This window comes from Diplotaxodon limnothrissa, linkage group LG13 (genome assembly GCF_057381915.1).
Source record: "Diplotaxodon limnothrissa isolate DT_005_m linkage group LG13, D_limnothrissa_male_GT1.1, whole genome shotgun sequence".
Lineage (NCBI taxonomy): Eukaryota > Metazoa > Chordata > Actinopteri > Cichliformes > Cichlidae > Diplotaxodon > Diplotaxodon limnothrissa.
The window spans coordinates 16,633,802-16,659,814 of record NC_140608.1 but is presented as its reverse complement, the minus strand read 5'-3'; the positions used below and the strand labels follow the sequence as shown (position 1 = coordinate 16,659,814).

The 26,013-nt window shown below is 39.8% G+C and overlaps 1 protein-coding gene and 1 long non-coding RNA gene across 2 annotated transcripts; one reads left to right on the top strand and one right to left on the bottom strand.

Moving 5' to 3' along the window:
- Positions 1-7,332: 7,332 nt before the first annotated feature.
- Positions 7,333-9,055, bottom strand: LOC146620111 (uncharacterized). The gene is made up of 3 exons (XR_014906665.1): positions 8,843-9,055; positions 8,679-8,747; positions 7,333-7,873 (listed from the first exon to the last, which is right to left on the bottom strand). It is a non-coding gene; the product is annotated as an uncharacterized LOC146620111 (long non-coding RNA).
- Positions 9,056-19,871: 10,816 nt separating this feature from the next.
- Positions 19,872-22,106, top strand: LOC146620110 (uncharacterized). The gene is made up of 4 exons (XM_085368767.1): positions 19,872-20,283; positions 20,443-20,598; positions 21,417-21,509; positions 21,771-22,106. Exons 1-4 carry the CDS (start codon positions 19,939-19,941, stop codon positions 22,080-22,082), a joined length of 906 nt encoding a protein of 301 aa, XP_085224893.1. The 5' UTR covers positions 19,872-19,938; the 3' UTR covers positions 22,083-22,106.
- The last annotated feature ends 3,907 nt before the right edge of the window (positions 22,107-26,013 follow it).

The following is a 26,013-nucleotide window of genomic DNA, read 5'->3' as shown; positions in this document are numbered from 1 at the left end:
ATATTACCCAGTACAACAGTGTGGTTTATTCATGTGGTTTTGAATCATACCAAAGAAAAATATCAGAATCAGAAAGAAATACATCTGGAAGCTGGCCGAGCAGGGCACGGTTGTCATGCCAACTCGTTTTGACCATGTATCTATAAGTGTAGTTAGGAAAGAACTTTTTCTTCCTATTGCAAGAAGAAGTCTAAGCAAAAAACAGTTTATAAAGCTGTATTAGGGTCGTGGGGAGAGGACGACCCCAATGTAGTAAATGGAGGCAGATGAAATAATGAAAAGTGAGCCTTGCTCTTCCAAAAGGAAAAACCAAACAGGAATCCAGAAAAACAAACCGTCAAAGTAAAACTGAAACATGAGAACTAACACTAAACATAAAGAAACTAAAAGTCAAAGTGACACAACAAAACCAACAGAATACCAGGACCACAACAAGACCCTGTGGGAGAGATCTGTTGAGTTTTTTTCTCCAGAACTGTATTTTTATTTCTAATTAAATAAAAATAAAGAATAAAAATATAATAATAATAACATACATGAATGTAATTATATATAATGTAATAATAATAGCATGTAATAATATTAGCAATAAATAAATAAATAATAAAAATGATTCAAATTGATTTTTCTTTCTTTCTATTTTTATTTCTAAATAAAAATAGAAAGAAAGAAACATCCATTTGAATTATTGTCAATTCAAATTTTTACCTGTCTCCTTTTTTGCTCTTAAACATGGGATTTGTTTATGGGAAAACCTGGTACCTGGTCTATCTAATATCCTTGTATTGGTGTTGTTCTCGGATCAACATTGCATTTGACCAATCACGTTGTTATGATGTCATAGCTTGGTAACTTGGAAAAAAAACCTGTCAATGTCCACTCTGGAAAAAAGTGGGCGGTTAGGATTGGAGGTTAGGATGTGATTATGGTCAGGGTTAGGGTTATGGGGCTATAGTTAGGGTTAAGGCCTTTACCTGGACAAAAATTAGTTTTGTTCATCCAGTAACAACATCAACACGATGGTATCAGCTCGAGCTACCTGTCCAGTTTTGCCCCAAAATATATCAATCCTTGGATAGGCGTAAAACGGTGTAAATACAGTGAATTCATGGCTAGTTTTAGTGTTTTCATGTAACTTATTGACAACAGGAAAAATAAAACACATCACCAGATTTATTAACTCACATAAGACATAATTTTGAAGTCCATTGTTTTGTTCATCTTAGCGCTAAATTATTTGTAAGAAAAAAAACAGGCCTTCTGTTAGTATGTTATATAAAAGGGCCCATCACAGATACCAGAACTGTATGTTACGTGTGTGGGATGGGCACTGTTTCCAACATTCATGTGCTATTTAGAGTGTCAGTTACAAAGTATGGTCTACTGTCACTAGGGATGGGTACCGGTGTCCGGTGCCATGATGGCACCGGTTCTGACATAAACGGTAGTAACCAGACCGAAAAGCAGCGCACATTTCGGTGCTTTATTTCGGTGCTTTTTTTTCCTGAGCTGTGATACACTTTAGATTCTAGCCAATCATTTTACGTTTCCGAGGATAGTAGGCGGGGCCAGGTACGTACGTTCTGTTAGAGCAGAGCTACAGATTAAAAATGTCCAAGGCGAAGCGGTCAAAAGTCTGGCTGTACTTCATAGCAAAATATGCAAACTCAGCAGCCTGCAACAAGTGCTTTAAGCTGATACTGTGATACTGTCAAAGGAGGTAACACCTGAAATCCGATGAAACACCTGGCGATGCATAGCGTTTTTTTTAAAAGCCGAGAAATGCGCCGTATTTGATAGCTTGCCGCGAGACCTCACACCGAGCACATCTACTGCGGGTGGGTTGCCTGTTATGCAACATCCCCCAAAAACACGAAGAGGAGAGTCCTGGCCCCTAGCCCTGCCAGTGTAGCAGAAATGATGACGGATGATGGTGGCAGCAGCCGTTCTTCTCTGCGTGAGTAGCTAATTTACGTTGAGTAGGCTAACCACGTTATTACATTAATGCATGTAAGGTGAACTAGCAAACATCATCATAGCTACATGCGGCTGTCCTCTTGTTTGATGGCAGATACTCCCTTCACCCTGGCTAAAAAGGCTAAAATGACCAAAGAAAAAGTGGGAAACAGTTAAACATGAGAGGTTTAGGACAAAGTTTGTGTTTTTTCCATTGTTTAAGCACTGCTTCCAGCCAAGAGTGATACCATATATGCCCCATAGCTGCAGAAAAGGCTAACATTGTTATCTTTTTACAAAAACCAGCTGAACATGAGAGGTTTTTGGACCAATTTTGTGTTCTCCATTCTTTAAGCACCGGTTTGAGCACCGTTTGAGCACCGGCACCGTTTCAGAAGTACCGATTTGGCACCGGTATCGGATAAAACCTAAATGATACCCATCCCTAACTGTCACTGCTTCAAATGTTTAATAGTGCTTTAAAATGAAAAGGCAAAGTCACAGACTTTGCAAAATCCTTTGGTTAGCACGATTGAAGGGTTTTTTTTTATGTGGTTTTGCACCAAAACTCTGTCTATCAGTGCAGAAACCAGGAAGGGAAGGGGTTAAGTAAATGATGGCGAGGCCAGGAAAGAAATGCGCTATTAGGGAAAATAGGGAAGTCAAAACCTTGCTCTTGTAGCTCTGTGTCAGAGGTATTTGGGTTGAGGTTCTTGGAATAGTCCACGTGGCACACACCAAAGACTGCTATATGGGTCTGGCACTGGTGGCTGGTTTCAAGTCCAGAGCACGTTCCAGGGTGGTTCTTAAAGTTTTGCCAGAGGATGTCAATGTGTGACACAGTAAACCAGCAGTTTCTGCAGAGGCAAGTAGTTAGCAACCAGCAGGCATTATAAAGGATGAATAAATGCTAGCAATTAACTGAAAGAACATCAAGGAAAGTTCACTTTCACTGGCCATTAGGAGTCTCAAATGCTGAGCTTGTAATCCCGTCACTGCTGAGTGATTTAGACATTGGACAGTTTGGTGTTGATGTGTATTTATAATCGATGCGTTGGTGTGCAGCTCATCACCAGATTACCAGTTTTAACAGTAAGAGGGAGAGAAGCCTCTTATTCAAACACAGGATGAAAAGAAGAACTCTTCTCTGCGTGTGATGCTCCACTTCAGTCACTTTGGTGTTAAATACCACCCTGTCTGATGCTTGGCTACTGCAAATATAGACAACATTCATCTCAGTGAATTTTTCCATAATCTGCTGGCTCTACTTGCCTCCCACTCTCAGTGAGACCGGCCTGGAAACTTACGGCAATTTAAGAAATTAGAACACAATCATGTCTAAGTCAAACAGAGAACTCATAGATAACATTCACTGCTGACAGATAGAAATATTCTCTTTTTTCTTTTCTTCAAAGACCTGTCTCAGTCTGTTAGTAAGATTACACAAAAATATCATGAACCATGGCAGAGAAAAGGAGCATTACTTTTCTGGCACACGTCTGGATCCCTTTCTTTAACATTTCAAAATAGGGCACTAATGTCTGTGTGAGCATTGGCACTAGCAGAGGATGAACTTTCCAAGTGTCCTAGTTTTGTCTGTTTTCTTGTGCAAATCTGTATTGCAAACAGATGTCTTTTTCTGCAGATTTATTGTTTGTTAGATTGTTTATTCTTTCTGTGTAGAGTTTGCTTGTTCTCCCTGTCTTTGCGTGAGTTCTCTCCAGGTAATCTGGCTTCCTCCCACACTCCAAAGACATACATGTTAAGTTAATTGGTGATGTTAAATTGGCTGTAGGTGTGAACATGTGCATGAATGATTGTCTGTCGTTATGTGTTAGCCATGCTGTACACTGGTGACCTGTCCGGGGTGCAGCCTGCTTTTTGCCCCATGACAGCTGGGACAGGATCCAGCCCCTCAGCGACCTGAATTGGATAAGTGGAAAGAAAATGGATGGATGGATGGAAAACAGTCACTGTATTAAATTAATGATTAGATGAGAAGAGTAACTCATGTCTCTAAGAAGCTAGAGACAGAAATTGGAAAGCTTAGTACAGCGAGACTTTTGCTTTGTCCAAAGCTAACTCCACTATATAGCACCGAAAAGCATCATCATAATTTATTTTATTACCATTACATATTTATTTTTTGCACTCTGTTATAGCTCAAAGTTGACAAACCGAATAAAAACAGTGGGTACAACAACATGTCATAAGACTGGGCATGAATAGCACATCACTTCAGTGTCATTCATACGTACTTCATGCTGTTAGCGTGTCAGATTGTGGCGTTAAATGACGTGCAAAACACGATACCAAGATGTCTAGGCAGATTTTGTCAGCACTGGACAGATCCAATGGCAATAAAATTATCAGGGCTATTTACCTCTTTGGAAAAACCTTGCCTTAATCTAAATGCTAATCTTTAGCCGATATGGGAGGGTTATCCCATTAGCTTTGATCTAAGCAAGGAAGCAAATGTGGAACTTCCTGAAATACTTAATAGCAACTTAGTAATATCTTTCCTAAGACCTTCACTGAGAGAGCAGAGAATTTATTCCGGATTTGCATTCTTTTAAAGAAGGTAGAAACATTTCTAAGAATCTTCACTATAATATCAGCTGCAACTGCTTTTACAAGCGTAGTACTACTTGAGACAAATAAATTAACTTTGATATGTCACTTTCTCATCAGGGAAAAAAAACCCACCTCAACCTTTCACCTCATCTTATACTTTAACCCCAACCCTCCGGTCCAGTGCTCCATAAAAACACATTTAACATCAAAGGGCAATAATTGATTTAACTCCTGGGAAGCATGCATTTGTTTCCATTCCCCAGAATCCAAGTTAAGTCAGCATTTAGTTTTCCCACTGGCTCGTCTAAAGAGTGAACCTATGTTGTTGCTGAGCAAAGTGACTAAGGGTTTGCCAAGGGCAAGTGTTCTAGCAAAGAAGTGGGTCTGTCACTTGAAATAAAGTAAGTCATTTATTTCAGGGCACGAGTTCCTCTCGTCATTGGGAAAATATCCATACTCCTTTTCTTTGCCAAGCATGGGGGCGCACACTCATTGCTCCCAGAAAACAGAGGTGCCAGACGTGTTGGGCTGCAAGCTGAAGTCCTGCAGCAAAGGGCTCCGAGCTGTCTGCCTGAACCCTGCTCTTTGATACATGTGGTGGGTCTAGGATGCTTCACTATAGGTATTTGAAATGATAGACACCATCTTTTTTTTAAATGGGTAAATTAATGATCTTTTTTCCATTTAAGTCTAAGTACATATTTGGACATTTGCTCAAATCCAGGCTGAAAAAAAGTATGGATGAGCCCCAAAATCAACAAACAAGCATCCAAGATGACAAACAAGATGTCCTTTAACTCGTTTCTTGATGGCACTGGTGTGAAACCAGAAGCAGATGCACTGGGTCTAATTTAATCACGTTGTGAAGTCTTGGCCTGCCTGTAATCTCACGCACAACAAAACCAGACAGTGCTGATAGCTGGAGGCCCTCTGAAGTCTGATTTATCTGACTTACACAAATAAACTCTGATCAAACACAGGCCTCATATCTTTTGGAAAACAGGCAGTCTGGATATCCCCTTCCTTTGCTTTGAGAGAAATCATCTTTCTGCAATTGGTACTATCCAAAAGCGCAAATATCCGTGAAATTCTTTAAATAATCAGAAAGCTCTGTTGGCTGCGTATGGCGATGCTAGATCCACACCATCGTGGCCATTGTCACCAGAGGAACTTCACTCTCGGATGAATGACATGAACTATAACTTTTTAGAGTAGTCCTAGCGCTGCTTAAACCCTGAGCTGGAAATATGAATGATTAGAGCTCTGTCCATTTGAGACGTGGAAGTGGGGTGTCAAAGATTTTAGTACACATTGTTCATGTGTACCCAGTCCAGACATTATGTTACGCTCACACTGCACAGGAAATAACAGTGAGGCCAAATAAGTCTGTTTGTCCGGAGACTTTTTTTACTGCTCAAAGTTTCAAGCACAACCATAATCGTTTAGACACGCAAGGGTTATCTGTTCCTACCCCAGTTATGGATGCTTAGTATTTATTTTATCATATTTCTTGCAAATTTGAGTTTTTCTGTCTCTGAAAAATTCACACAATAATAAAATACAAGGAAAACTCATTAACGCTTCAAGAGTTAAAAAAAAAAGTTGCATTTCCTTTTTGCGTGTGCGGAGGCAACTGTGCTGTCTGTTAAGTGCGCAGAGAGAAGAGGCCCCATAGACCGATGCTTCAACACAGAAGGAGACGACAGCAATTCCTCGCCTGCTCTTTATTAACAGCACTACAATGCTGCAAGTTCCCCTCCCTTTTTCAGCAGTGGAAACAAGCGATCACACCATATCCTCTTACATCTCTGATGGCTTTTTCAGCCATGTTGTGTGCTGCTGTAATGGAACATCCACTCGCGAAAATACACATGGCGAGCTGTTTAAAGATATCAGCCGTTCTCGCTTCTCTCCTTCCTATCTTCTTTTTTTTCTTTTGTTAAGTCACGTTCTTGTTGCACAACTGCTTGAAAGTGTCAGTTTTCCACTCTCGACACCAAACAACTTTAATATTTGAAGGTATGACACATTTTCACCAAACTGGGGACTTTTAAACTAAAAAGATTTGCCAAACCCTTATTTTGCAACCCCTTTAAAGAAAACAGCTTATACTGAGATATTAATTCTGACACACAGACAGATTTAATTTGTATTAATAACATGTTCCATGTGTTTTAATTACCTACTATAACAAACTTTTTAAAAAAAACTATACTTAGGAAAAGTCCAACCTCTGTTGCTCCTGATTTAGCTGGTTCTGCTATGTAGTCTGAGTAGAGCGGCTGGAAAGCAGAGTCAAGTTTTTATATGTTAACTGCCTTCTGGCTGGCTCCACACATTGAGAAGCAGATTTTGCTGACATTGTCTGAAAGCGGTGTCAGAACGTCTGCGAGTGTGTAAGATGAAAATCTTTCTAGGCAATCCTTTCTCTCCCGAAGAGTTGGGAAAAGTATCCACGAGCTGTTTGGAAAAAATGATGGCCTTTTCATGCTTGTTGGAGCAGTAAAAATGTTCCTGATAACTTCAGTCATTTGTAAGAATGCTGACACACAAATATGTGAACTCACCCATGTGTCTGCAGACGTAAAATTTATTATTATTAATTTTTTTTTTATTTGATTTTGCCTCGTAAACTTATCATCATTGTAACGCACATCATGTTTATTTAGGTATGATAACTTTTGCTTCGTTAGATTTCTTCTTCTGTGTTTCACTTCTAGACATGAGCTCACACGTAGCGATTATGCTAACATGTGTGGAATGTTTAATTATGCAAGTGGCACATGTAGCACTTACGTGGAGTTACATAAAGTACCGATGGATAATTACCAAAGTAATAAGCAATTTGGGCTAGTGTCAGAAGACTGAGAACGACTCTTAGAGCTCTGGTACACGAATGGCAGAGAAACCAGACAAACACAGTTATGTGGCTTTAAAAGTACTTTAGTGATGTTAAGCCTTGTAAAAGAAATTTGTAAACAACACAGTATTACAACAGGTTTTAACAGAATGTCAAGTATAAAAATTTCCCCCAAAGTAGCAAAAAAAAATAGAATTAAATAAAATTGTGCACAAGTAAAAGAATTAGTCTTTTTTAAGTCCAAATGGTACCGGTGGGGCCCATAGAATTCGTCTGACAAGGAGTGTGTGTGTGATTGTCTGTCCTACCGTACTACTTGTACAGTAGAGGATTGTAGTCCATCAATGTGCAAATGAGTGTGCGTGTACATGTATATCGTCTCCTAGGATCTTGGGTTGGCTCGCCATCCAGTGAACACTGGAACACTCTGGGTTCTGGAATCGCTGACCTGGTCTTTGGATTCGTCCCATATAAAAACCTGACCTATAAACAATGGCCAAATATATGTCACGTGCCCTTTAAGGATAACTCTCACAAATTAAACTAAAGTAGTGTCACAGTGCAGTAACTACTATTCAGATCAGCTATCATCAATTCAATCATCATCAGTTCAGTCATGTTGTACAACATTAAAATATCAAGTTTCAAAGGTCAAAGTATCAATATCCAAAATTTCACAGTATCAAGGTTCAATTATTTGTAACCTGCAGTAACATTAAAGATTATCTACAAGGTTTTAAACATTCAGGAATTATAGTCACCATATAATTCACTTTCATTGTAAACATTAATTACATCGATCAAAATAAACTCACTGTACATATATATCTAATCACAAATAAATAAGTATATTACCCCTTTTAAGAAATGGAATAATATGCAAATGCTTATCAGAAATTGAACAAAGTGCAAATAATCAATTTCAATAACACGTAAACACAAGGACTCAGTCCACAAATAGGAGTATTAAAATAGACGTGCTTAATCCCGCTTGTACCATAGGCCTACCAGTACAAGTGGAAATACACTAAAAATTACCTCCAAGTGTTCAATACTGAGTATTGTAAAACAACTGATTGACATCAAAATTTAAACAGGAAGCAGGATAAAGTCTGATTACAATTATCTCTCATAAAGTTATTTTTAGCTGCTTTAACCATTTACAGCTTTTCACATGTTAATGACTTAGTTAACGATCTAACTAGCATAACAACAGCGTTTCAGAGACATGCAACAACTGTACCCACACTCCGCACATCACGTGTCTGATTAGCCACATTTAGCTTACCGCCGTCGAGTGGATGCTCAGCATTTACATGGAGCCACAGCTCAGTAAACCCTCCGGTTTCGCTCTGCCCTTGACAACAACAAGTGCAAATACATAATTTGTGAAAAATATCAGTTTAGATGGTATTTCTTTTAACTCGTTAGAGGTTAATTTCTCCAGCTTACCGATAACAAAAGTTTTAGTCCGTCTGCTCTGTTCGGCTGTAGAAGCAAGAGACTGAAAACTTGGGAGCTGGTACTAAGGAGGGACAAGAGCTGCCTAGAGCTTCACCGATTGGCTGACATGTGAGGAGTGGAGTAAAACAATAGGCTCTCATCAGAGCTCATCAACCCTCTGAGAAACTTAACCCTTGTTTGACCAGAGCATATCATATATAATCTGCATCCCTTCTAGGGCTGGGCGATATGACCCAAAATTCATATCTCGATATTTTTTAGCTGGATGGCGATATAAGATATATATCTCGATTTTTTTTTTTTTAAGCCATAAGTTAAGAACAAAAAGAGAGTTCTTAGTCACACTGTGTCCCAGATGTCACACGGGCACTTTTATTTACATACAGCGTAGATGTACATGAAGAAATTACTCAAAAATAAATTATCAGCATTTATTAAATAATCATGGTCCATAAATAAAAGAAAACAATGTTGTTTTTGTGCATAACAAAAAGCTCACAATTGTGCAGTCAAAATGTAAACTAATAGACGCTGAGCGTAATAACAAAGAGACAGATTTCACAGCTGCACCACGTCTCTAAACAGGTGCCATTTGTGGTCCTTATACACACACAGTACGTATCACTCCGCGAGGCTCCTCCCCGGTAGCCGTAATCCTCCGACATCAAGCCGTGCAGCTCCGTAGCTTAGCAAAGTCATATTAAAACATTTTTTGACAGATTGCTGAGCGCTGTGTACCACATAAAATCGGTTCGCGGTCAGTAAGCACAACCAGAATTCATACATAAGGCGCACTGTCGAGTTTTGAGAAAATGAAAGGATTTTAGGCCGTGCAGCCCCTCCGGGCTGCATGTCGTTAGCGCGGTTAGCTCGCTAACACGTTGACGCCGTCCAGCCCCACGCACGGGGCCATCCGCGGTAAATCGCTAACGGAGATTTTCCGCTTTCATCTTGTCATTGCCTGCAGGTGAAGCTATGGGGGAGGCGAGGCCGAGTAACGTTGCGTAGAGACAAAAGTGGACGAAAGAGAGGCAAACCTGCGGCTCCACAAGTATAATTATAACGTAACATAGGCTATATCGATATAAACGATATTGCCACATCTTATATCTCGTATGAAAATATATCGATATTTTTAAAAAACTCGATATATCGCCCAGCCCTAATCCCTTCTATGTTTAAATAATTATTTTGATCTCATTTCACTTTCATTAACCGGGACAGTAAGAACAGAACAATGAACATTAAATGTTTTAATTTTTCTTCTCTTTCTGTTTGAGATGATTTTAGGAACTGGGTTACACACATCTTATTATTGTCTCGGCAAACAATTCAGTTTTTAAAGTGCATTGTGTCAATTAAATACACAAGATGGAATACAAATTGACAGCTGGGAGAGGCTCCAGCCCCTTTGCAACCCTGAATTGGATAAGCTGTTAAGAAAATTGATGGATGGATTATAAATTCTTATCATATTATAGGCATTTCGAAGGGGGAAAATTATGTGCTTCACAAATATTTACTTCTTCACACTGTTGGCATGTGTGGATTTTGCCAAATACACTCAACAAAAATATAAACGCAACACCGTTGTTACTGCTCCCATTCCCCATGGGATGGACGTAGAGACCTAAAATTCATTCCAGATACACAATATAACCATCCCTCCCAAACAGTGGTCACAAATCAGTCCAAATGTGTGGTAGTGGGCACATCTGCTATATTGAGATAATCCATCCCACCTCACAGGTGTGCCACATCAGGATGCTGATCTGACATCATGAGTAGTGCACAGGTGTACCTCAGACTGCCCACAACAAAAGGCCACCCTGGAATGTGCAGTTTTGTCTCACAGCAAAATGCCACAGATGCCACAAGCAATGAGGGAGCGTGCAATTGGCATGCTGACAGCAGGAATGTCAACCAGATCTGTCGCCCGTGCATTGAATGTTCATTTCTCAACCATAAGCCGTCTCCACAGGCGTTTCAGAGAATATGGCAGCACATCCAACCGGCCTCACAACCGCAGACCTCGTGTAACCACACCAGCCCAGGACCTCCACATCCAGCAGGTTCACCTCCAAGATCGTCTGAGACCAGCCACCCAGATAGCTGCTGGAACAATTGGTTTGCACAACCAAACAATTTCTGCACAAACTGTCAGAAACCGTCTCAGGGACGCTCAACTGCATGCCCGTCGTCCTCATCGGGGTCTTGACCTGACTCCAGCTCGTCGCCGTAACAGACTTGTGTGGGCAAATGCTCACATTCGATGGCGTCTGGCACGTTGGAGAGGTGTGCGCTTCACGGATGAATCATGGTTCACATTGTTCAGGGCAGATGGCAGCTGAGAATGTCCCAGTTCTTGCATGGCCAGCATACTCACCGGACATGTCACCCATTGAGCATGTTCGGGATGTGCTTGACCGGCGTATACGACAGCGTGTACCAGTTCCCACGAATATCCAACAACCTCGCACAGCCATTGAAGTGGAGTGGACCAACATTCCACAGGCCACAATTGACAATCTGATAGACTCCATGCAACGATGTGTTGCACTGCATGAGGCAAATGGTGGTCACACCAGATACTGACCGGTTCTGGGTCCCCAGACCCCCAATAGCGCAAAAAACTGCACATTCCACGGTGGCCTTTTGTTGTGGGCAGTCTGATGTACACCTGTGCACTACTCATGATGTCAGATCAGCATCCTGATTTGGCACACCTGTGAGGTGGGATGGATTATCTCAATATAGCAGATGTGCCCACTACCACACATTTGGACTGATTTGTGACCACTGTTTGGGAGGGATGGTTATATTGTGTATCTGGAATGAATTTTAGGTTTCTACGTCCATCCTATGGGGAATGGGAGCAGTAACAACGGTGTTGCGTTTATATTTTTGTTGAGTGTAGTTCCCTTATTTGAAAAGGCCCTTTATGAAGTGTGCCCTTTATAGTGTATCCTGATATTTTTGCAATAACAAGGCATCAAAGAATAAAGTGAAAAAATACTTTAATAATATGAGAGGACAATAGATGGGGTTTTTTTTTATGTTTTGTGGACTAAAAAAGCATTTGGCCTCTCAGGGTGTGTTGTTGTCATGTGCCATTGGGTCTCTGTACAACCACAACAACAGCTTTGTCTGCATTGCTGGCAATAAGTCGGACTCATACCCGGTTTCTGTGTTTGACAGCAATGTTTGACAGCAATGCCCTCTGTTGCCAGGCTTCCACTTTGGTGGCCTCAGAATCTCATATCTGCCTTTTACAGATAATGTGGTTCTATTGGCTTCATCAGCTGGTGGCCTCCAGCACTGCAGGGTTTTGCAGCCAAGTGAGAATTGGTGAGAATGAGTATTAGCGCCTTCAAGTCAGAGGGCAAAGTTCTCCGCAGTAAAAGGGTGGAATGCCCACTTTGAGTCAAGTGGAGCAGTTTAGGTACCTTGGGGACTTGTTCACAAGTGAGGGTATAGGGGAGCGGGAGATTAGATCAACAGACTGGTGCAGCATCTGATGTTGACACTCTACCACTCTGATGTGGTGAAGAGAGAGCTGAGAATAAAAACATCTAAAGTCACAAGCTTTGGGTAATGACCAAATGAATTAGATTTTGGATAAACCCCTATATCCAAAAAGAAACAAAGGTGTCTGGACTCAGCTTTAGAAACTCGGTGAGAAGCTCAATTTTGGAGGGACTGCCGCAGCTCCTCCACCAAGAAGTAAACTGAAATTGTTGGGGCATTTAATTAGGGTGGCTCCTGGGTATCTCCTCCCAGGTGAGATGTTATGGGCATGTCCTACTGGGAGGAGGCTGGAGCCTATCCCAGCTGTCATATCATCATAGAACCAAGAGGTAGGGTACACAAGCCTGTCATGGAGCCAACAGAGAAGTTCACAAATCACAACTATGGCCAGTTTAGAATTCCCATTTAATCTAACATGCATACACACTCAAAAAAATCAACTAGGGCATGTGTTTGATTAACAAAGTAGTAATATGTTTACATCACATGAAGAAATCATTTTTATGCTCATTAAATGATTCATTCTTTTTTGTTGAATATAAATCAAAGAAAACTTTGATGAGTTAAATTCGTTCATGGCAATCCAATGAGAATGAGGTCCATCAAACCAAAGGCTCTGATAGCGTCATGTATTGCGCATGCTCCACGCCCACCGGATGCGGAAAGGTCCGTTGAGAAGTTAACGAGCGCACGTGGAGTTACTTCTTTGGCATACCTGATAGTGAGGTAAGTAATATTTCTTGATATATTTATTTAGGTTAGTGGAGTGAGAGATAAATACTATTAGTTAAAAATTTTTACCTGTGTAGTGTGGAGATTTATATATAGCAGGGAGGTTGTAGACCCAAACATTTTTCAAATGTAAGTCGGTGAATTTAATGTTTTTTTAAAAAACTTAACCGGAGTCGCTAATTGTTGCAACAGAGCAAAAACTGATGAGGTTATTTTGGTAAGTTCGTTTTTTTGTTTTTGTTTCTGTCGACTTTGAATGAGGTGTGTTTCATGGTTATCTGCGTTGGTAGGACTGTTTTTCTTCTCTGGAGTTAGCTAACTTTGAAGAGCGGGAAAGCCGCGTAGAGCCGTAACGTCTTCGCATATAGCTCCATGAATGAAGGGTTACTTTCTGCTTAACCGGAGTTGGTGATTGTTGGTAGTAGTGGTAAGACTGACCGACATGGTTTTGGTGATTTTATGAGTGTTTTATGATGCTCTATCTAAAATTCCTGTTTTTGTCAGTGGAGTTTAGTCGCGGGCAACCGCATTAACTGGATTGATGAAAGGTTTAATTCAACTAAACCAGCGTTTAGGGGAGTTAATAACAAGGAGTAAGATAAAATCTGTCACAATAATTGCATGTGCATTTTCTTTTTTTGTAATATATTCACTTAATTTTTGAATTCAGAATGATTTAGGTGGATAATTGTTTGGGTTATAGTTTCTCTGGTGCTCTGCATTAGGCTGACTAACGGTGCGTTCACACCGAACGCGATAGATGCCCCTAGCTGATCTCGTGCACATTTGCACCTCGAAGCGCGTCCAGCATGAACTGGTCGAGGTTTATATGCAATTTTCACTCGTATGAAGAAGAGATCTGGGAGGAAGTAGTGCCAGACGGTATGTTATTAAAATGGCAGCTGTCAATCTAGCGTTTGAAGAAAAAGTCTCCCTTCTCTATTTGCTGTGGAGAGCAGAGCAGTGCCTAAAGGACGTCCTCACTGTACCTGGGTCCATCAGGTCTTCCACAAGCGTGAGCAGTTTGGTGAGTTTCACCACTTGCTCCAGAAGCTCCGTCTGGATGACGGCCGCTTTCAGCTGTACCACCTTCTGTCCCTTGCCGAGTTTGAGAAGCTGCTGTCCCGCAGATTTTACCAACTCGAGCGGTAGACGTGATAAGCGCGAATGCACAAAATGCACCACACAAACTGCAGTGCGTATTTTACTTTGCGCTTCAAAGGCGTCAGTCGTGTGAAGTAGGCAGAAAAGCGTTTTCTCAATGCAAATCTGCTTCCGAAGTTTAGCTGGACCCCCAGTCGCGCTTCATCGTGCTCCTCCATTGACTTTACATGTAAACCTGAAGCTCTGGTCGCGTCTATCGCGTTCGGTGTGTACGCACCGTAACAGTCTTCACATTTCACAGTATGTAGATATTAACACAAATTTGTCAGAGTAATAACTTTGTTTTAATTAATTTCTCTCCCCAGAAATACATCACAAAATAAAGCCACATTCCCATGCTCTGAGATTCTTATGCACCTCCTCAACAATACATGGTAAGTTCATGTTTGCCTTATTATTATTATGTTATTTATTTATTTTTTTTGGATGATGCAGAAGTTTAATCTCCTTGACGTTTTCTAATGCATATTTCATTTTTTATCAGTGACGTGTATGTGGCAGTGCAAGCATTGTGTTACCAGAGAGAGCAGCAGGTACAAATTACTTCAACATTATAAACTACATCATCATTACGGAATAGGTCAACATTATCTGTGCATATATGTTAATTGTCCGTGCACATTTAAGACTTGGAGTGGACTGAACACTCATGTCTATAAAGCTCATTCATCTCAGTTTACACAGACAGCTTCAAGTTCAGTAACTTTTAAATGTGAGTTATGTGACTGCAGTGACGTCTTCTCTGAGAGAGATTTTTTTGTCCATATTGGAACACATCTGCGAAGTAACGAGACAGTTAGTTGTGTGTTTCTTGGTTGCCCTTTCAAGACAAATATTTACAATACATTTTATACACACAAAAAGAGGAAGCATCATCCACACACACTTAAAGATTTTAAAGCCAGTGTAGTTACACGTGTGGACCCAGTTCAAGTGATAGAGTCCTCTGATAATGTAAGGGCTAGCTGTTCTGAAGATGTATCCTATGGTGAATTTGAAAGTGAGTCAGTGACAGAATGTGATAATAGTGCTGTTGAAAATCAGCCCGAACTAATTGAACGGAAATTAGCAGTAATATTGTTGAAATTGGAACACATATTTCATGTTCCAGCAAAAGGATTAGATGAGTTCTTAGAGGAGTTAGTTTTTCTGTTGAGTTCAGCTAGTGTACCTCTGACAAAACGTACAATTACAGAAATTTTTAAGAGCCATAACCTCCATATTAGTCAGGCTGTTATTGAAGAGCTTGCAAATTCTGTATGTGTTTCTAACCCTGTGGCTAAAATATTGGGAAAGTGTGGCCCTCTTGCCACTCCTTATAAAAGAAAACTATACTACATACAAAATTTTAGGGTTGTAGAGCCTGTTGAGTATTTTTTATCGATAGACCAAAGGAAGTCATTTCAGTACATCCCTTTATTACAGTTATTGCAGGAAATATTGAGTCACAATAAATTGCTGGATAGAGTGATTGAAGAACAAATAGCTCAAGAAAATAGAGAGAATCTGAATGGTGATCAGAGGGTTTACAGATCTTTTCGAGATGGGGAGCATTATAAAAGAAATAGCTTTCTAGATGGTGAGAAGTTGAGAATTTCTATTAACCTTTATATTGATGATTTTGAGGTTTGTAATCCTCTTGGGACCTCACGGAAAAAGCACAAGCTTTGTGGTGTATATTGGGTCTTGGGCAATTTACCACCTGGTTCTCATTCAGCCCTTTCATCCATTTATTTGGCAATCCTTTGCAAGAGTGAAGATTTGAGGACATTTGGGTTTGAAAAAGTCTTTGATCCACTTTTGAGAGATCTGGTAACTTTGGAGCAACATGGTGTGTTCATCAGTCAGTTGAACGAGTGTATTAAAGGTAGGGCTGAACGATATATCGCATTTGCGATAATATCGCGACATGATCAAGTGCAGTTTTCTAACCGCAAAGGCTGCGATTATACTGCGATTATATTATACAATTCATGGGCTGCATCCTCCTGAGGCCGCATTTGTAGACCGATTACGTCACAGCGACGCGCCGAAGGCTGTCCAAATTACTACCATATCCCAGAATTCATAGCGCGGCCCAGCCAAACTCCAGTTTCCAGCAATGGCGGCCGCTACTAAGTTTTAAAATTACTCATACTAATCTTTCTGGGTCACAAAATAAACTTTTAACATATTTTCAGGCGAGAAAGTAGTTGTGTAAACATCAAATATCTGCTCGGTTTATCAAGATATCCCATATTTGCAAAAGTGCTTCGACGTTTTCAGAGGCGTCTGCTACCCACCAGCTCGACAGCTAGCCGGGAGCTCGAGGATTACTGATGCGGCCGAGAACGGCACAACTCCCGGCACATCATTTTCAGATCACCGCGGAGTTTCGCTGCTCGGGTTAAACGTAATATATAAGTCACTTAGACAACCTAAAAATGTTATTGTTGGGCTTTTTTCAGTGTTTTGTTTGTTCGTGAGTAAATCGGTTTGGCTGAGATTAAAGTTATTAGATTAGATAAAATAAAACTTTATTAATCCCCCGGGTGGGTTCCTCCTTGGTTTTCACACAGCTGACTAAACGTCAAACAGAAAACTTATTAAACAGAAGTATGAGACAGTCGAGAATTTACGCCAGTGTCTGGTTATATTTTAGATAGCAAGAAGCAGACGGCCGAGTTTATTAAACTCCACCGAGACAGCGGTGACGCTAATCAGAACTAGACCGTCCAATTTCACGCCTTTAAATTTTAAAGGCGTGTTTGTGTGTGTGTTTATACAATTGCTATTATGTTTGCACTTTATGTGTAATGTTACTGACTGCAGAGATCAGTAAGATGTGTGTATTTTTTATTTATTAGTTTTATTTATTTAATATTATTTTTTAATTGAATGACTGTCTAGTAGTTCACAGATGTCGAAAAACTGAGTGTGGTAAAGCCACTGATTTTTTTTATGTATATTTCTGCAATCTGCACATTGTACTGACTTTCATTTTAATGTTTACACCAGGGTTCCTTGTCAGCACTTTATGCTCAGATGTCTGTAAGCTAAAAATAAACTATTGTGTATGTTCAAATATACTGCTGTGATTGAAGAAGTTAAATAAAAATGTCAGTCATCAATTCATGCATCACCTCATGTCATCATAACAGAGGTCTGTCTTCCAGGAAAGAACAGTTTAAAATTAATGTAATATAGTATTGGCCATACTATATGATGTATTGCTTGTCTTTGTTTAATAATACAGAAGACAAATACCTTAAAAAATAATCGCATCGCAATCGCAATATTGGGGCAAAAAATCGCAATTAGATTATTTTCCATAATCGTTCAGCCCTAATTAAAGGAACTGTGAGCTGCGTCATAGCTGACAACCTAGGAGCCCATGGGCTGGCAGGTTTTGTGGAAAGTTTTTCTGCTGAATACATATGCAGATTCTGTACAGCTAAAAAATCTGAAATAAAGTCTGTGACTGCTGGTGATTTTGAGCATAGAACACCGGAACTTCATGAATTCCATTTGAAGCGTGCACAAGAAACAGCAAGTGCTTGTTGTGGAGTTAAGCGAGATTGTATTTTGAGTAAGAATCTGAGCCATTTTCATGTCACTGCAGGCTACCCTCCAGATGTAGCACATGATCTGCTAGAGGGCATAATACCAGTGGAGCTTGCGCATTGTTTTTCTTTTTTAATCTCTAAAAAGTATTTCACCTTAGAAAAACTTAACAACTTGATCCAAAATTTTGAGTATAAATGGGCAGATAAAACCAACCGGCCTCATGCAATTCCCCAGACTTTCTCATTAAAAAAAAATATTGGTGGAAATGCACATGAAAATTGGTCTCTGCTTCGTTTGTTGCCTCTAATTATTGGTCCACTTGTTCCAGAGGATGAACCTGCATGGCATATTGTTTTGGATCTGAAGGACATTGTGGAGCTTGTTGTAGCCCCTGTCCAGTCTGATGAGTCGATTTCCTACCTTGAGTGTAAAATCAGTGAACATCGCCAGAGATACCAAGAACTTTTTCCAAACAACAGTCTTCTCCCTAAACATCATTATTTGGAGCACTACCCTGCTCTGATTCGGCATTTTGGGCCTCTTGTCCACAAATGGACAATGAGATTTGAGGCGAAACATAGTTTTTTTTAAACAAATTGCTCGCCATACAAACTGTTTTAAGAACATACCTGTTACACTTGCCAAAAAACATCAGCTCGTGATTGCCTCTGACTTGCACTCTTCTGACCATAAGACACCTTTAATGGTAAATGTTGGCTCATCAGTACCAATTGATGTTCTGAAAAGTGATATCGCAGTAGCTATAAAGCAAAGATTACCAGATGAAACTGATGTCCATATTACAAAAAGCGTGTCATACAATGGCATGAACTACAGCACAGGAATGATAGTTGTTCATGGGCAAATATTTGGTTTGCCAGAGTTTGCAGAAATTCTGCAGATTTTTATTTTGCATGGCAGAATATACTTTTTTGTAAAAAAGTTCTCTGCTTGGTATCGAGAGCACTTCAGAGCTTTTGAGCTTGACATGTCACATGCGAGAGAGGTGTCTCTGATTGAGCATGGGGAACTACTCGATGACTACCCGTTAGCTGCCTATTCAGTGGGAGGCCTGCGTCTGGTTACTCTGAAGAGACACACTAACTTGCAGGGTAAACAGGAGTGATGTTTGTAAGTATTTTCCCCCTATATCACCTGGCACAGTAAATAATACATCATACTTTGCAGACCAATTGCTACTTAATTTATTGAGAGTAGATTTCTTTTAAGCATCTTATGCAAGAATTGTCATTAATTAGAAGAATGCAAGACAAATCTGGAAAATGCACTATTCACTTCTCCAGTAAAAAAATTCCTCGAGGCCAAGGTGACATCATCAAATTATCGTTGACATTAGAATTTGTTACACACACTCGCACAATAGTCAATGAGTACATCTTTATTTATTTTTTAAATATTTGATATTTGTCCAGGTCAGCATGATGCCCCAGCCCATAAGACTGAGGATCATTCTCGGAGAAGATGATGCCAGGAAACTAATTTTACCAGCTGGGATATCAGACTCCATTGAGGAATTGTGTCAGGAAATAAAGACAAATTTTGGAGTGCAACAGGATTTTCGTCTTCAATATCAAGATCCTGATTTCGGAAATGATTTTGTAAATCTGACTGCGATCTCTGAAATTAATGATAAAGCAACTTTAAAGGTTGTATACTTGGATAGTGTGCAGTTGCAAAGTTTTACAGAAGATGGAGTGACATGTCAACCAGTGCGAAGTCCAACACATTCCTTTTCAAGCTCTTCAGACACAGACAATACAAGGCCCGTTTCATCGTCAGGTTCATCACCGTCTACAAGACTGTCAGTGTGGCCAAGTGTCTTCACAGTCCCTTGTTTCAGCTATGAGGCTGAACTGCAACTTGAAAAGGCCAATGCTGAGTTCATTGCTGGTGGAACTCATTTGACCCCCTCACCAAAACTGAAATCCCACCTTTTAGAAAGGCTGGCTGAAGAAATAATAAAATTTAAAGTCTATCCAACTGACAATGACCTGAATGAAGTTGCAGAAGCCCTTGTCAAACAGCATCCTTGTCTGAGGGAGCAGGGATCCTTTAATGGCTGTTATGGTTGGAAAATTAGCCTCAAGTATAAAATGGCCAATGTCCGGACCAAACTAAGAGGCCTGGGCTGTGCTGAGGTGTTGGTAAATTCACTAAAGAACAAGGCCCAAGACAAAAGTAAGGCAGCATTGAATGTGAAAAAGCCTAGAAGAGCAGAAGTCAATTACTGTCCGCAGTATCCAAAAGGAGAAACCACTGACAGCCTGGAAAAAGAGAGAATTGCACTGCTTTCAGAGGTTCAGAAGAGAAACAATGACAATATAGTGACAATGAAAATGCAGAAGACTTTTTCGTACAGAAGGCAAGAAGTTATTCAAGGACAGCCCTTTATTGCAGATTTTAAAAGCAGATGGCCAGCTCTGTTCACCGAGAAAGAGGTGCATGTCCTATATGTCTAACTTTTAGAGTGTGTTTATGGTTGACCAGTTATTTCTTGCTTCACTAATATTGACATAACATAGTGATAAAACAGCTAATAATTCCTGGTATGTCCTTCCTCTGGTGCATATTATAAGTGCATTGTTCATGTTTTTCAGATTGACAAGGAATTCCTGCGCATATCGACAGTACCGCTGCTATCTAGATTCTTTTATGAGCTAGACTTGTACACTCCACGCATGATGGAGCTCTTTCGAGGCAAAGGTGGGGTGGCTGGCAGAAAAATGAGACACATCATGGTGGCCATCTCCAAGGTGGGTTAGATCTGTGCTTAAGAACTTTTTATGCCCATAATCTGGCAATTTTATGAGCAAAGATATCTATACATATGGTAGGCAAAAGTCCTAAGAGGTTTTCATATTTTATACAAATTATATAAGCATCAGTCTTATATTAATAAGTAATTGATAAAATCGTATGGTTAATTTTGATCAAAATGGGGAAAAAAAAACCCCCAAAAAAACATTAGTGTTGCCTCATTTTGTGTCTGATTTGGTTTAGACAGATGTTTTGAGGTGGCTGTAGCTCAGGTGGTAGAGCAGGTCAGCTACTAATCAGAAGCTTGGCGGGTTGGTCCCAAGCTCCTCCAGTGTGCATGCCAAATATCCTTGGGTAAGATACTAACCCCAAGTTGCTCACCGATGCATTCATCGGAGTGTGAATGTGTATGAATGTTAGACAGTAAGCACTAAACCCGGTGGCGCCAGTGTTCGACAGCCTCGACCTCTGTCAGTGCGCCCCAGGGTGGCTGTGGCTACAATGTAGCTTACCATTACCAGTGTGTGAATGTGTGTGTGAATGGGTGGATGACTGGATATGTAAAGCGCTTTGGGGTCCTTAGGGACTAGTAAAGTGCTATATAAATACAGGCCATTTAAACAGTTTAGAAAAAGTGATTGGGTGAATGAATTGTTGTATAAAGGCAGCTTTGAGTGCTCTGAGTAGAAAAACGCTATATAAGAACCAGTCTATTTACCATGTGGCCTTTTGGACTCTTCCAAACTAAGTATTCCTTTTTCAAACTGCTGCCTAAAAGTTAAATATTGTCATTATGGATTCCCTTTTTTCTTAGGATGACACAATACATACAAGACGAGCATGCATCCTGAAGTCCTTGTGTGTCTACCTGAATGAAGACCATGAGAAACTTGTGAAGGAATATACGGTCAGTTATATTCACAAGTTGTTCTGTGTTATATAATTTGCTCCAGGAGTTATGGGTAATTTCGATATATGAAATGGTAAAATGTGACACCACGTGTGAATAAAAGATATTGCAATTGGTCCTTGTTTTGTTTCATGTCAAATTTCTGAGGTGTGAAACCAGAGACATAGAATTTAGTAAATTCACGCTGATTGCTGAATTCCTTTTTTTTTTTTTCATATGTAGACTCAAACAAATGTATTATTATATTTTACGTCACAGAACACTGAGGCCAACACTGAAGCCATGGAACAAACTGTGATGGGAGTGTATGTCATACATCAGGAGGGTGCGGAGCCTGGAGATGACCCAGAGAACATCGGTGTCCTGATTGAAGGCGTGGAGGTTCTCACTGGTTTGAGGAGCATTGCAATTGCTTGTGCTCTGTTATTTGGACTGATATACTGTCTGAACCTAAGCTACCCACCGGAGCTCAAATGCACTTTTGAAGTCTTGCAAAAGATTATCATGAAGCTGGATGGACAGAGGTTGTCATCCAAGGCACAGTTCCTAAAAAACAAGCTAATGGGGTGAATGAGCTTGAAACGGACTCATGCAAGCCAGATATTTTTTTTTTTTCAAGGTTTCTGCAATGCAAATATGTGTTTACTGTTTTAAAGTTTAAAATTGTAAGTTATAAAATGTTCATATAAACTATGTGGTTTGCTCTGTGGCTATTACACAAAGATTGTTCGTCCATAACTTAAAGTCTTATACACTTGAAGTGTAAACACTGATTTTTGCCAGATGGCAATTGTTACAAAGGCAAATGCACACTGGTTTTCACAAATTGTTTGAGTGGAGCAGTTATGCTCAAAATTGAATGTTTTCTCCACACGTTAAATAGCATAAAGTCACTATTAATGGATACAGCCTGATTAAATGGAGGACTAATGTATGCAAGCAACATAGTAATGTTGTAATATTATAGTAATGTTGAATGTTATGTCTGAGCTTTAAATTGTGTTAAAATTCATATTGTTGTTTGCAATGCATATTTTACTACATTTTACGAAAGTTGCTTTGGGGATAATATTTTTTGTCTGCAAACTATTCAACAGACTTATTTCATTTTTATTATTAGGGTTAGGGTTATTTTATTGTATTTTTTCTTTCAGTCAGCATGTCTTGATCTGGAAGTTCTGTGGTCTTGGTATGAGATCGTTAAAGGGGAGAAAGCTAGGCTGAACTGGGATCCTGCCAACTGTTTTAAGAATGTTCAAGCAAAATAAAAGATGGTTTTGCAAGTTATCATTTATGTATGTTTCATTAATTTAATTAAAAGTAATGTTTACATAAGCAATACAAACACTAACTGAAACATGATTGGTGTAAGTACTACAGACATAAATTACATTTGTTCATTCAACAAGATTAACATTGGTGTAACAAACAAATATTTTACTAGTTCATGTAACAAGACTGACTTTTGATGTGCCAAAGTGTTTAAACAATATAGCATGAATTTAAATTAATTTAATTAGACTAACTTGGTACAAACATGTTAACTGAATAAAAATCAAATTAACTGAATGTTAATGTTTAAATTATGTTACACTTACAAACATATTTAGTGTTGAAACAACACAATCAAGATGGATTGATTTAACATGATTTGTTTAGATGGAATATAGGTGGCAAGATGAAATTAAGTTCATCCAATGAATTATTTTTTTGAGTGCATGCAAGCACAGGTAGAACATGTGCACTACAGAAAGAAAGGTCCCAGATGGTGGAGTCAAACCCAGAGCCCTCTAATAAGCACTAATCACTGCACCACGGTCCCATCCCATTTTCACATCATCAAACTGTGAGCATAGCTTTTATGTTGCAAAGGTGAACTCCTCTGGTTGCAAAAAGCAGTGTGACTGTATAAAGGTCTATAGGTGAACAACCTTGCAGATGCCCTGATCTATGACTTCATTTAGCACTTTCTTACTAAATTCATGGCATAAATCAATATTTTCATGTCTTACTGAGTAGACCATGTTCATTTTTAAGTTATGCTCCCTTTACAGTAAACAAAAGAACAATAAAGATGGGTATGGTCAGCTTGGGGTTCCAGATAAGACTTCACTTAGCTTCATGGTGGCCAAATTGGCTTTTAAATACAGTCTGTATTCTTATATCTGTTTATAAAATTATCCATACGTAGGCAGCAGTGTAATGCTCCGTTTTAGTTTCATCTATAAAAATTCATATTTGCAAGTAAGATGGATAAAATGCTGTATAAATGTTGATTCTGCAAAGTAAGCATTAACAGTGGATACACAATTTAGTAAAGAAAAATGAAACAGCACCTCGTGTCACTTTAAAGGCAGATGATATTTAGAAAGTGCAGCACGAGCTCTACACTTCTCTTTCCACTGAATGTAACTGGAGCAAACTAGTTTCAAACCCATCGGAAGCTGGAGACAGGAAAATCCTGGAAACATCCATTTTATTCCACAAGCACATACTGCATCTCCATGTTGTCTCTTTTTTTTCCTGCACAATATTGATCCCTTCAACAAAGAGAAATCCTTGACTGCTTACTGAAGCAGAAACACATATTTCCATTTGGGCGCATTACTGTTGCTCTCGCACATGTGCTCCAACCAGCATCCAGAGTTCTGCACGTGTGATTTTGTGTTCAATCACTTTCTCATTCCTGCACATTCAAATCCCAAATCTGCCAGAGGAAGCAAGAGTAGAAGTTGAAAAAGAGGATATGTAATTGTATAACTACGCAGCATTTTAGCCCTCTTCAGTGGCGTTACATCAAATAACTTCCCTCCGACCGATCTTTTTGGCACTCTTTTCAGGACCCCTGAGAGAACCAGAACAGGTGTCTCCAGAAAACCTCCCAGTGTTTCACTGACAGTCAGATGTGTGGATGTGTCAGGTGGGGCCCACAGTTACTTTGACCCATGCTAGAAGCCAAGCCCCTTGAGAAACTGACACTGCATGCATCAGGATCTCATTACTGGCTTACTGTGCATATACGCTGTGTCAAATAGGGCTTAGACCTCAGGCTATGTTGTCACTTTATCTGAACTGTATTTTTTCCCCTCTATATATTCAAGAGCTTAAAACATTCATTTAGAAAACCTGATCCCATTATCTTTTTTCATGAGATTCCAACATGTAGACATCCACAGCTGCTCATCAAATTTAGCACCTTATTTACTAAATGTCCGCAGCTTTTTCCAAGTCAAGGTTTTTCATGATTGTTTTGCCGGGGCAACTCTTTTGACTCGTCACGCAGCTGTTTACTGTGCTCGGAAAAGCGCTACACTGTTTTCCTTCGACTTTCAAAGCAGTTTGTACCATCACGTGCACATCAAGTTACCAAGCCACGCATCGCACAATCATAAATAAATTCACTGCATTAAAAGGAGGAAGCGGTTTCTCATACCAAGACCCAACACCCCTGGACGAATGAGAAACATATGCTGATAGAACTATTACCTTAAAGAGTTACGCAAAGTGGTTGAATGAGCGTCAATTTGTCGAAGCCAGTCACAGCCTGTTGACGCAAAACGGTTCATAAATCACACAATCGCAGCGATTTCACCTAATCCTCGCTGCATTCTTCATACAGCATACAGCATCCAAATCGCCCCACGCTGCCAAAAGTAAAGATCGTCCTGGCTACAAACTTTTGGCTTTGGCCAGCTGCATCAACCTGATTCACTCTTGACTGAAATATTTCAGCTGCGTCTGATTTTTTTCGAGAGTAATCAATTAGTTTCCCCAAATAAACATAAAAAGGGGAAATAAAGTTGCAGGCTATTTAAAAATTATTCCGCATTCCTAATAGGGTGACAACAGAGATTTTCAAGATTAAAGTTGATGTGTTGTGGTAAGTTGGCCAGCTTTCTCACATGTCAAAGACGCATGTAGTCCAGCTTCATTACATCTGCTCTTTGGTTTAATCTTGTAGGGAAGCTTTTTTTCCCCCTAAAAATTTTTTTTATAGCCTCTCTGCTTGATTTAACAGTGGGCAATAAATAAGAGAAAGGAGATGTCATGCAAAAAACGTCAAGAGCTGCACTCAAACTCACAACATTGCTCTTGTATGGTCTCCAGTTGCCTGATGTACCAAGAAGGGGCCAAAGGAGGGCAACGTTTTACAGCAACATATAACTCAGTGAATGAAAGCTGACATCTCTTGGAATGGGCAAACTTGTTGTGGTTCGGTAGCCCCGCATCACTTCTTCAAAACCAGTAACCACATATCAGTTCACTTTTCTTCTGAGAAATGGGAAGACACACACACCAACACTCTCACACAGATACACACTTCCTGGCTGCCTACTTTGGATGAGATGCACTCTGATAGATAGCGTTTTTTGGTTTAGCAGCAAATTTCAAGGCACGTTTTCACCCCAATGCAGAGTGATTCTCATGTATTCGCCTCTTGCAAGCTGATTTGGCTTTATCCTGCAGTGTTTCTGCTAAGACGGGTGAACCGTTATTTTAG